The 12,084-nt window shown below is 48.8% G+C and overlaps 6 protein-coding genes across 6 annotated transcripts; 3 read left to right on the top strand and 3 right to left on the bottom strand.

Annotated features, from left to right (window-relative positions):
• Positions 1-175: 175 nt before the first annotated feature.
• ACLA_012080 (ubiquitin-associated-like domain-containing protein) lies at positions 176-431 on the bottom strand (the record flags this gene model as incomplete). The annotated part of the gene is made up of 2 exons (XM_001274205.1): positions 176-283; positions 345-431. The coding sequence occupies 2 exons, from the start codon at positions 429-431 to the stop codon at positions 176-178; spliced, it is 195 nt and encodes a 64-aa protein (XP_001274206.1).
• Positions 432-1,141: 710 nt separating this feature from the next.
• On the top strand, positions 1,142-2,488 carry ACLA_012070 (SET domain protein; the record flags this gene model as incomplete). The annotated part of the gene is made up of 1 exon (XM_001274204.1): positions 1,142-2,488. The coding sequence occupies one exon, from the start codon at positions 1,142-1,144 to the stop codon at positions 2,486-2,488; it is 1,347 nt and encodes a 448-aa protein (XP_001274205.1).
• Positions 2,489-3,252: 764 nt separating this feature from the next.
• On the top strand, positions 3,253-5,393 carry ACLA_012060 (putative AMP-binding enzyme; the record flags this gene model as incomplete). Its single annotated transcript, XM_001274203.1, has 6 exons — positions 3,253-3,272; positions 3,486-3,633; positions 3,691-3,726; positions 3,781-4,827; positions 4,892-5,171; positions 5,248-5,393. The coding sequence occupies 6 exons, from the start codon at positions 3,253-3,255 to the stop codon at positions 5,391-5,393; spliced, it is 1,677 nt and encodes a 558-aa protein (XP_001274204.1).
• A 345-nt stretch (positions 5,394-5,738) lies between these two features.
• ACLA_012050 (putative serine/threonine protein kinase) lies at positions 5,739-7,672 on the bottom strand (the record flags this gene model as incomplete). Its single annotated transcript, XM_001274202.1, has 3 exons — positions 5,739-6,205; positions 6,267-7,094; positions 7,150-7,672. 3 exons carry the CDS (start codon positions 7,670-7,672, stop codon positions 5,739-5,741), a joined length of 1,818 nt encoding a protein of 605 aa, XP_001274203.1.
• A 1,056-nt stretch (positions 7,673-8,728) lies between these two features.
• Positions 8,729-9,434, bottom strand: ACLA_012040 (uncharacterized protein; the record flags this gene model as incomplete). Its single annotated transcript, XM_001274201.1, has 2 exons — positions 8,729-9,183; positions 9,266-9,434. The coding sequence occupies 2 exons, from the start codon at positions 9,432-9,434 to the stop codon at positions 8,729-8,731; spliced, it is 624 nt and encodes a 207-aa protein (XP_001274202.1).
• Positions 9,435-9,937: 503 nt separating this feature from the next.
• On the top strand, positions 9,938-11,717 carry ACLA_012030 (spermidine synthase; the record flags this gene model as incomplete). The annotated part of the gene is made up of 3 exons (XM_001274200.1): positions 9,938-10,887; positions 10,955-11,261; positions 11,319-11,717. The coding sequence occupies 3 exons, from the start codon at positions 9,938-9,940 to the stop codon at positions 11,715-11,717; spliced, it is 1,656 nt and encodes a 551-aa protein (XP_001274201.1).
• Between the last annotated feature and the right edge of the window lie 367 nt (positions 11,718-12,084).

Here is a 12,084-nt window from a genome sequence, read left to right as displayed (position 1 = left end):
GAACGGTCGAGGAAGTACCAAAAGCTGGGTCTGAATGCTCAATATGGAACGCTGAGAAGCGGAAATGTCAGCGAGGGCCGGCGATCCGCTTTATTGGAGTAGAATGGACATACATGGTAATCCGTCATCATGTTGAAAACTAGGCGGCTATGGCATTAATGTGTCAGCGCATTAGTTAATGTCTGTGATCGTCCCGAGAGTGTTGAAGAATCACCTCTATCTTAGGCGGAGTTGGATCTTCAAAGTATGCGTTGATCGCTTTATTCGAGTTGAGGTCGTTGGCCTATAGAGCGTCTCTCTATCAGTTTGCGGGTCGGCTGCGACAGTCTATTGGACTGACTGACTTTTAGAAACGCTAACGCGTGTTCGCGCGATGTACTTGTGAAGCTCACGAAGTTCGCGATGGCTTCTTCTGACGGTTCGGCAGCCATCCCGAAGCTGGGGCAGGATTCTTAAGCTGACGACGGGTATAAAAGGCGATTGGGTGAAGAATATCAGAGAGACAAGGGCAACACGCCACAGAAAACAGAAAGCAATGACTTGACCAGGTGCAGCAGGCCGAAGAGTGAAGAACGTCCGTATGAAACGTCTCTTGTTGACCCATCGAGCTTCCCCACCACATGACATCCGCCTGCCAAGCCCACTTTCATCGACATCATCGCCATTCTCTTGGAAGTCCCATTAAGCCAGTGCTTTGTTATGGAGTCAAAAACCGGCCACTACCACTACACATAACAACAATGGCTTACCAGGCCAAATCAATCAGACGATTACTCTTTTTGCAGAAAGATCAATGATCTTTCGGAAAGCTCCAGAAGACAAGAATAGCAACAAAGGAGATCTTCTTATAATCATTCTTGTAAAAAGCCCACCCGTCACCCTAATGAACAAGGGAATGAAAGGTTTCAGATCTTGCACATCCATGGGTCCTTTTCAATGCTTTACTATGATTATGGTGCTATAGTTCATAGTGGCAAACATATAATGCCTTGTGATTCTTCTCATCATCCTGACCTAGTATCTACTTACCGACTCCGACATTGCAGCAGGTGCTCAAGCCTTGTACTCGGACTGGTTACCTTTACCCTCATCTTTCAACTATACGCTGCCATCTCAAAGTTACAGGTAATAGCGAGGCGATATGGCTGGGAAAAAGCGATTGCCCAAAGACGAGGAAAGTGTTCTGATCGAACAGTCCGCAACCCAGAGGAAGAGACTGCGCATCAACAAGCAATTCCCTGAAAGGTTAAGGATTCGTGGCCGCGCTCGTGCTAAGGATCGGCCCGCATGGAAGGAACCCTCAAAGTGGCTGCTCGAACAGCTAAAACAGGAAGACGATCTGCCTGAGAAGTGGGCAACCGAAAAACAGTTGGACGATATGGTTTCCGACATTCTGGCTGCGGTGTACTTCGATATCCATTACGTCTGCAAGCTCAGAAACTCCATAAAATGGATGAAGACGAAGTCCGAACTCGCATATTATCGACAGCAAATCAGGGCGGCTGCTGCACTCGTGGATAGGGCCATCGCGCGGGAAATGCTCGTCAAGGTGAATCCGTGTTTTGATAGCAGTCAAACCCATCAGGCACAGCAGGAATCGGAGCGTGTCAGCCACTTCATTCGAATTTTGAGTTGGAAAATGTTCGCCATGTGTGCACTTGCTGAAGCCTTCCGAAGAGCACTTCACAAGGAGGACCAATTCGTTTGGGAGAGTCTGCTGCACAAGATCTATGAAAACCGTTTCAGCATTGACACCTTTGCTCAATCGCGACACTTGGATTGGCAGGGTCAGCTACTGAAGCATACCCACCATCCGATACCAGCCATTCGACGCGCATTGATCCCCACAGTTGACCTGTCTCAAGAGCATTTTCACCATTATGTCGTCCAGGATGGCCATCCAAGAAAGGCATGCCACCTAAAGCCTCAAATCAACATCGCCGATATCTCTGTGTTCAGGCCTAAACGCTTCACGGATGGAAAAGATCCCACGATCCGCGATCTCGAGCGCGACGGACTGTGTGACCTATGCGATGCCGCGCACGAATGCAATTGCATGCTGGTCTCTCTGGCAGGATGTTTAGTCGAGCTCGTTGACTACCCTCACAAGGGGGTGGGCATACGATCTCTGGCTAGGTTCAGGAAAGGTGATATTCTGGCCCAATATGTGGGCGAGCTGCAACCTGTAGATTACTATGGGGATGATGTGTATGCTCTGACGCACGAGTCCAAGATGATAAGCAAACCGCTTGCCATCATATCCGCGAAGCGTTATGGGAATTGGACACGATTTATCAGCCATTCTTGCGACCCATTAACAATATTCACCAGGAGAACCATCGGCAAACGAACCATGACGGTGGTGGAAGTCATCCGGGACATCTCTCCGTTCGAGGAGATCACGGTGGACTACGGTAGAGCGTATTGGAAATCTCGAACGTGTCTGTGCGGAGAACCCCGATGCTACTGTAAACAGAGCACGAGTTGATAATCATCTTGGTTTGAGTTGTAACTTCATCATCATGGTATCGCAATACTATCCCCTTTTCATTTCAGATCGTTTGAAGCATTTCCGTGTGCATGCTAAGGACCAGTTTTCCCCGATGATGTGTAGCGGAATCCTCGTTCCTCACCTTGGACCTGTAGCCTCGGCCACTCTCGGACCTCATCTGAACTAGTCACCTTGGCCAGAAACCGGCCAATATGTATTGTCCAGTGGCAGCTAGGAGAGCATCACGATCATTGTTGACGATGGATTCGCCGACGATGAGTTTCGGTGATCTTTCCATGCGGTCCCAGCACCCCCGCATTTGGGTTACCGACACGTGCGGGGAAGCCAAACCGGAGCTCTCAAGACTCAACCGCCATGAGACGTTTGTATTTATTCTTGACCCTTGCATGTCTCCTGGACAGGTCTCGGTTACTCAACAACAGAGTAGGAATTCGATCGCAGCCCTCAATCGGTCGGGAACCCAACTCTGGGGCGTCACAGCGTTATTGTTGCTCGCCAAGCATCCAGCAACAGGTTAGACCAGGGGAGCGTCATCAGGAATAGCTAACGAATAGCTAAGAATTGCCTCAAATATTGCCTTCGCATATCAGGTATATTATGAACGCTCGATAGTATGCGTGTCTTTTGGGTTCGTCGCGCAGGGATCGTCCCTCATAAGGTGCCCTGGGGTCAAGGTCTATCTCCAAGATTTTGTCAGAGAGTGCCCCAACTACTACAACGAGGACTGCTCACCCAAAGCTATGCTCGCGGACCTGCAGAAGTAAGTCATGTCTATTTTTGAGTGTTGCGGGGATTGTGATAATGATATCATATACAGCCTCCGTTAATTGAATCTACCGTGGGAGACCATTTCTCAAATATTGTCAGCCAATATGGCGACAGAGCCGCGTATGTGAGACCCAATAATAATACCTTGTCAACCGAACGAAAAATAAAAAAATAAAAACCCTACCTAACGGTGTTTCTGCTCTAGTGTGATTTCCAAACACCAGAATCAGAGGTTAACATACGCCGACCTTGATGCCAAAAGCAATGCCCTGGCACGCGGTTTACAGTCAGTGGGTGTGGGAAAGGGAGAGCGCGTGGGAGTCATGCTTGGGAATTCGTCCGAGTATGCCATTGTATGCTATATTCTTTCCCAAATGAGATGTCGGAATTGCTTACGATCCAAAATATAGGTGACGTATGCATTGTTCAAGCTCGGAGCTATTCTGGTATGTTGGAAGACATACACTGTATTGGTATCCTGCTGATGCGTAGGTCTCTAGGTGCCTCTCAATCCATCATTCAACGCAACACAAGTTGTTTCCGCATTGGGTCACCTTAAGGCTGCGTATTTGATAGTCAGTGCTGAGTCCAACCTGCCACGAAAAGCACCTCGAAGCAATGTTCCCCTGATCAAGAATCTCATTCGAGATCCCCATGGTAGCCGCCTCGAGTCCGCAGATGTTCCATCATTGAAGAGGGTAATACTCGTCGACAATTCTTCTGGAAGAGTCAACTGGTCTGACTACAAATGCTTGACGCCATATTCGTCTGTGATATCCGACAGCACCGCGGATGCAAGCCCACTGCCCCCTCAAGATCTATCGCCCTACGATATCGTGAACATTCAATTCACATCTGGAACGACCGCCATGCCTAAAGCAGCGTGCTTGAGTCACCGCTCTATACTAAACAACGGCGCACAGATCGGCAATCGGATGCGGTTGACCCCGGAGGACATAGTCTGCTGTCCTCCACCTCTCTTCCACTGTTTCGGGAGTATCCTCGGATACATGGCAACAGCAACCCATGGCTCAAGCATCGTATTTCCGACGGAATCATTCAATGCGCGTGCTACCCTTCAGGCCGTACAAGAGGAGAAATGCACGGCACTGTACGGCGTACCCACCATGTTCCTCGAAGAACTCGGTCTGCTGCAAGACGGCGAAGTGGCATACGAAGGGTTCGAGTTCCTAAGAACAGGCATCGCTGCCGGCAGCAGCATCCCGGCAGCGCTCATGGAGAAGCTACACAAGGTCCTCAATCTCACGGAATTGACCATCTGCTACGGCATGACAGAAACCAGCCCCGTCTCCGCCATGACCGCAGTCGATGACCCGATCGACAAACGAATCAGCTCTGTAGGCAAACTGATGCCTCACGTTGAAGCAAAGGTTGTGGACCCCGCCGACCGAAACAAGATCCTCCCCGTCGACACTAGCGGCGAGCTAGCTGTGTCCGGATACCTATTGATGAAGGAGTACTGGAATGATCCGCAAAGGACCGCCGAAGTGATGCTTGCAGACCAAGAAGGGAAGATCTGGATACATGTGAGTCATAATCCACCTTATACTTAAGATATTGAAACCAGCAAGATCTAACCAAAACTCACAGACCGGAGATGAGGCGTCCATATCGCCGGACGGCTATATCACAATCACCGGCCGCATCAAAGATCTCATCATCCGCGGCGGCGAGAACATCCACCCCCTAGAGATCGAGAACTGCCTGCTTAAGTTGCCCGGCGTGGCTAACGTATCTGTTGTCGGAGTGCCGGACGAGAGATACGGTGAGGTCGTGGCTGCTTTCGTCATCTGCAAGGAGCAGGACCGTGATACTCTGACCGAGGACAAGATTAGGGTTTGGGTCCGTGATCGTTTGAGCAATCACCTTGGTAAGTGCGGGAATGCTCCTTGTTGATTCTATGATGGCAGATTATTTAGAAAGGAAACATGCTAACCGAAGAGCAGTCCCGAAATATATCTTCTTTCTCTCACCGTCGGAGTCTTTCCCAAAGACTGCAAGTGGCAAGGTCCAGAAGGTCAATTTGAAGGAGACGGCCATCAAGCTTCTCCATGAGCAGAAACAATTCCAGCTAAGCTACGGAAGCAACTAGTCTAACTACTGCAAATACTGATTCATTAGCAACATCGCCTACAGAGGTACATAGCGGTTACAAGAGGGTAGATGTTGAATTGAAGTCTTCTCATTGGTGATCATTAAGAGTCTTCGTAAAGATGTTTGAGCAATCATTTGAAAATCAGTACAAAGTGGTATCAACAGGCAACTGGTGATCCTCGTCTGAGCAAACTCCGTGTGTGGAGGGCGAGGATGATTAAACTCTCAAGATAACAAACAGGCATTCAACTCCGAACAGGCTAAGGCAATTAATTGCAACAGGATTGTCAAACAATTGATCCAAAAAGGTAAAACTGTCATCGAAAAGTCCACAGCGTGGTATTCAAAGGGCAAATCCAAGTTTGCGCTTAATTTTGAGACGGTAAACATCCTTCTTCAACGGAGGTCGATGGTTGTGGACTTTGCGAGCGACGATTCCACCGTAATTGCTGATGCATGTGGACCGTTTGCCGGGTTCAGTGCAGCAACATTCGATTCTTTTGACCCAGCGATCGTTCATCACTTCGTCCATTGTGATCCGTCTATCTGGGTCAGGGTGGAGCATCAGGAGTACCAGACGCCGAAGAGGTCTGGCGCGGAGGCTAGTAAAGAATCTTCCATGCTTCGGATGCTTATCCCCTGTCACGGTGCCGTCAGGACTGTCCTGAATGAACTGCTCCCACCATTGGGTGTAGCGAGCATATCCGGGATCCTGTGCTTCCGCAGCTTCCCATGGAGTACCGCAGTTGATCATGGCAAGACAGGCGATGCCGCAAGACCATACATCAAGCAGCCGTGGATCATAGTCTCCTACAGTTAAGCGACAGTCAGCGATGTTAAACATGTGGCGTAAGGATAGACAGTTACTTACTATCTTCGGCCAGAACTTCTGGTGCGATATATGGTAGGCTGCCGCAAACACCAGGAGGACATTTGGGAATCTTGCCCTGTTCATTCCAATATCCATCTTCCAATGGGTCAATAAAGACTATCGAGCATCCGAAATCCGTAATCTTCAGATGACCGTTCTCGCTTAGGAGCAAATTGTCCAGCTTAATATCGCGATGTGCAACACCGGAGCGGTGCAAGTAAGCGACTCCTTGAAAGAGTTGCTTGAACAAGCACAGATAGCCTTCGAATGGAAGATACCGTTGATGTACAATAGTGAACAAGTCCCCATAGCGGCAATACTCCATGACATGGTTCCAACGCCCTGCATAGATACAAAGACGAACACTCTCCACAATGTTCGGATGATTCAAGCGCTGGGCGATGCTGAATTCCATCTTGGCTCTCCATTCATAATCTTCCTTGGATTCCCCCCGGTTCTTGTGAAACTCCTTCACAGCATAATACTGATGCTTTTTAGGACCTTTGCCATGCATCCGGCTGACGGTAGCAGTCACACCTTTGCCAATCACTTTCCCTCTTCTGCCAGGAATTAGACTGGCTCGAGCAAACTCATGTCTGAGTTTGCAGCTCTCAACCGTAGAAGGGGTTGGATATATGCTTCTGACAGGAGATTTTCCTTTCCCACTTCCTGACGAAGAAGATTCCAGGATGTCAGACGGGGGTGAAATATCACCCCAACTGTGAGTTCTGACAGGGACCAGGGAACTGCTTGAGTAAGGAACACGAGCATTTGATCTCTTCTTAATGATAATACGAGAGGATGAAGGCTCGCAAGGTATGTTGGCACCTGTAACAAAGTATTAGATCCATAGATCATTGCTCTTGAGTAATTGACCACTTACTGTAGGATGGTAGATCTTCCATGCCATTGGTGATATCCTTGGCTGGTGTGACTGGTGCCGCCTGATTAGACGACCCGTCTACCTCTGTAGCGTTTAGATGAAGGAATGCACCCTTCAGCGAGATTGTTGAGAGCTTAGCTGGCGAGCTTACTGGAGCCACACAGCTCAAAGATGAAGAAGATGAAGGAGCTTGTCGATAACTTGGATCTGACCCAGGTGAGACTGAATTCGTGGTCTCCGTATCTGCAGTCTTCAAAGTGCTCAGGGTCAAGAGGCTTCCCTTCTTTTTTGAAAGTTCGCCTTTCTTCAAAGAGAGAATGGAGGGTACAACCGGCTGATCAGCCATCTGATATGGCAATACATTTTCCGGCTCAGTGTTGTACTGAGGGATTTCACAAGGGATATCGACCATCAAGACCTGCTGAATAGAACAATAGTTCGACCCAATGTCATGGGAGCTGTCTGGCATCATTCTGTCGCCGCAAGCCGACTCAATTGCGGGTTGGAACGACTTGTCAGCCATTGCTGTACGAGGAACAAGATAGGTCCAATTAGAGTGATGACGTGACTTTCAATGAGTTAAGTATATTAAAAACAGTAGCAGAGTGTGGAAGAGTTAACAAAGCAATGGGTGATGGAGACGGAAGGAGGGAAGGATGATCTGCAGGGGAGCTTAAAGTAGGCAGATGGAGGGAAAGCAGGCAGCAACTCGCTGTTAGGCAGAATGTCGCCACAGCAAGAGAAGAAGATAGGATGTCTGGTGTCTGTTATCTCATCATTGCAGCAACATCACAAGTGAACTGGTTGCCTGCCTAGGGCATGAATATGGGTGAGTTGGCTGAGCAGTAGCCTGAGGCCTTGCATCACACGTCACCTCTTAAAAGAATGCATTTGTGTTCACAGTTTGCCTTGGATTTCTAGAGACATTGAATGTATGCGTTTTGATTTCTTGATTAGCTGGCATGCTACCATAAAGAATAGATAATTGGGACTCGCCGCACATGACAAAAGCTCCATTTATACCACTCAGCAAGCGAAGAAAGCCACGAGAGAACTGCATTGATGAATTTCTCCTGAGCAGGCAGGCAGTGCCTTCGGCTATGATAAAGTACCAATAGGCAGTAGGTATGCTTTTGCTTGGGACACTGTCGGAATGAATGCAAATTAACTGGGAATAACCGATTGAATTAGTATCACCCACAACCCAATGGCCCTTAGATAGTATCCCCATGCTCTGTTTGTTTTGCTTCAATAAGTATCTTTATCAAGAAATGTGGGATGATTGCCCATAGACTTGATACAATACGGGGAGGAGTCAATTCTTCCTCATTAGAGCTGCCGAGGGGGCATCGGGAAATGCGTGCGAGGGGAGCTTTCACGACTGGTTTGGAGCGCTTCGTTTTGCTTGTCTTGGCACGCCACAAGCTGCATCCTGCAATGTTGCTGGAATCCGGAGAGATGATACCGGAAGCCCCAGGGTCTCTGGGCCGTCAAGCTCCTTTTTCAACTCCAAAAACAATGTCGTGCGTGGATGCCCATCTTTCAGGTCCCTCAAGACGGTTTTGCAGCCACTACAGATTCAGAAGTCTTGAACACCAGTCTCCCCATGTAGACGAGACTGAATGTCCCCATTGTCTGTTCCCTCCACAATCCATTCGGGTTCTTCCTCGTCAAAGTAACGGTCTTGCTCCTCCGTCAAGTCGTCGTATTCGTCATTCTCATCAACGACAGTATAGTCAAAATCTCGATCCTCCCCTCTGAGAAACCGCATTGTCATTTCCCAACGCCAGAGCTTGTCTCCTTCTTCTTTGCTCACCGGTATCTCGTCTCGGTCTTCTGCAAGAATCTCCCCGCTTGGTCCACGGGTGTAACTGAACATCGCGTGAGGATCGGGATTGTTGAGAGCATCAAGTTTAGCCTCTGAACGGTTTATATCCGCTTGAAGCACGCCGGAGAATCCCTTCGCTTTCCCCTCGGCTTCTCTCTCCGCTGGTGATTGGAAGCGGCGAATTAATCGATCGTATAACAATGGGTCTAGAGCTGGGGTGTTAGCTTCTCGGCCATCTCCTGAGAGAAGACCATTAGCCTTTGAGAAAATGAGGATAGAGCAGCGGACCAGCTAGCTCGAGCTCAGGAGAAAAGTATTCCGGATGCAAGTCTAAATAGCGCTTGCGACGGTTCTTCACCCTGATTGTCTGGGATGGCTGCATCGCTGCAGACTTGGCGTTGTGCTTTGTGCCCTCTGATTCCATCTGGACTCCAGTACCCGTGGGGAACAAAGGCATGACTATACCAGAAATGGGCGAGAACGCAGATTTTTAGCAGGACATATAGCTGAAGAATCAAATATGAGACAATACTGTGTAATATACTGATGGAGTGCTAATTGAAGACACCAATCGAGGCTAGCCGGTTCGGGTAACCTCTAAGAAACGCTGTGGAAGACTCCGGCGACTAAGTTGTTCCCCTTCATCTCCGCCCATGACACTACGACAGTCTAGGAGCGAATAACAGGCCACCTTGGCTGGATGATGGATAGTTGGCTTTCTATCTGAAGTTGAGGACATGTAAGAACCTGCTCCTGTCTGTTTCATATTTGCTATTGTGGCCGTTGCACCGTGTCTTGCTTTTTGTCCCTGCAGATTGATATCTGCATTCTCCTTGCCATCTGCCTTTCATTTTGCTTTTCCAGAGCGGTTGCTTTACTATGGGGTTTTATTGACTTCAATCCTACAGTGAAGCCTTCCAGGCCAATTGCAGTGCACAGATCAATTGAAAGCTAGTCGCCATGTCATCTACCGGACAACTGCTCCGGCAGGTCAAGACCGAAAAACTCGTGGCAGGCGTGGCGTTGCTACTGCTCACTGCCTTCTATTCCCCTGTCTCTCTGTTGACGCTGGCTCCAGTCTATGGAGCTGCACCATCCCATATCTTCCACGGGTATGGTGTTGCAGTCGTTGCCGCTGCTGGGTGGTTCTTGAAGGATCTCGTCAACCAACTCTCAGCCCGGCGCGCGGTCTATCTGATCCCTGTTTTCGCTTTCTGGCTTCCCACCATCCAATACTTTCTGCTCCAGCAGAGCTCTGCGTTTGGAAACCCCATCGGCCCTCTGATTACTGAGATCTTCACCTTTTACCCATTAGTGTTTGTCTCCGTGGCATGTGCTGGGAAGCTAGTACAGGCGGGATTGAACCTGAGACAGCATGGGGATCTTATGGCAGAGCATATCCCCTTGCTTGGGTCTTACGTCGTGTACTCTGCCGCGGAGAGCTTCGCGAAGACGGTCATCTCAAAATGTCTTGGCTCGACCTTCTTGTTGACGCGTGCTGGCCTTCAGCTGCTGCTTGCCATTCTGTATTCAGCTGCCATCCCATCAAAATGGCTGGTATTGGCTATTCCTTCCATCATTTTCTCCTTCACCTCTAATGTTCATATGCCGCTGGGCCGCACAACTGCCGCTTTGAACTCCGCCATCCTTGATGAGGGGTACCAGCTTCTGGCTAGACAGGACTCTTCAACTGGCTACATCTCTGTTCTGGAAAACTTGGAGGATGGCTTCCGGGTCATGCGGTGTGATCACAGCCTTCTGGGAGGCCAATGGACGAAGATGCCACGGAATTACCACCCTGAGGTCAAGGATCCCATCTATGCAGTATTTGCGATGCTCGAGGCAATCCGTCTGATCGAGACTGATCAAGGCGAGGCTCGCATGGATGCCAATAGTAAAGCACTTGTCATGTATGTGTACTTGTCCATTTTCCTTGCCCGCGAATTGTCTGCGTCCTCCGATGACTGACGTGCACAGTGGGCTTGGCGTGGGCACTACACCCTCTGCATTGATCACACACGGCATCGAAACCACAATCGTGGAAATTGATCCTGTTGTTCACAAATTCGCCAAAGAATATTTCTATCTGCCATCCAACCACATTGCCGCCATTGAAGATGCTACTGTGTTTGTGCAGCGCGCCCAGGAGTCTGCGAATCCTGCTCAGTACGACTACATTGTTCATGACGTCTTCACCGGCGGAGCAGAACCGGTTGAGCTCTTCACCATCGAATTTATCAAAGGCCTCTATGACCTCCTGAAAAATGACGGCGTCATTGCCATTGTAAGTCCCATCCCTTCGAAATTGCTTCCATTTACCTCTAACTAATGTTATACGTAGAACTATGCCGGAGATATCTCCCTGTACCCAACTGCACTCGCCGTCCGCACTATCATGGCGGTCTTCCCCTCCTGCCGGATCTTCCGCGAGGACTCTGCTGAGGAGGCCCAGTTCGATTTCACCAACATGGTCATTTTCTGCAAGAAGAGCAATGACACTCCTCTCCGTTTCAGGGATGCCGTGAAGGCCGACTTTTTGGGCAGCAGATCTCGTGAGAACTACCTCGTTCCTAAACACGAAGTTGATCCAGCGATGTTCCAATCGATCCAGAAGGGTGGAAGGCGTGTCCTTGTCGCGAAGGAGACTGGCCGCCTGCACAAGTTCCAGGATCGTAGTGCAAATGGACATTGGGAGATTATGAGGACTGTTGTGCCCAAGGCAATTTGGGAGAATTGGTGAGGAGTATCTGCAACGTACCCACTATATGTATAATATTTGCGTCTATCGAAAAAGTCCGCCATCTCGACCATCGGAGCGAGATGGAGAAGAATGTTTGTATGGACAGTTGTTCCTTCGAAAATCATTGGAATCTGTTGTGAATTTAAGAGAAACTTTGAAGATTGGTTTGGTTATTGATACGGAAAGTGATTTAAATGGATCATCTGTGCTATCAATACTCCCTAATAATGCTTCAATCTATGAACCCCATAGAATTCTAGATTATATCTTCATAGCTCTACTAATCATCTCATTTAGTTAATTGAGGTAGAACATATGCTCCACAGATGAACAAAGGGAATATGTGCTAGTTAGATGTATCGCCCAT

The sequence above is a fragment of the Aspergillus clavatus genome, genomic scaffold (assembly GCF_000002715.2).
Source record: "Aspergillus clavatus NRRL 1 1099423829795 genomic scaffold, whole genome shotgun sequence".
Taxonomy (NCBI): domain Eukaryota; kingdom Fungi; phylum Ascomycota; class Eurotiomycetes; order Eurotiales; family Aspergillaceae; genus Aspergillus; species Aspergillus clavatus.
The sequence above is the reverse complement of the archived record's forward strand: the minus strand, read 5'-3'. Positions and strand labels throughout refer to the sequence as shown.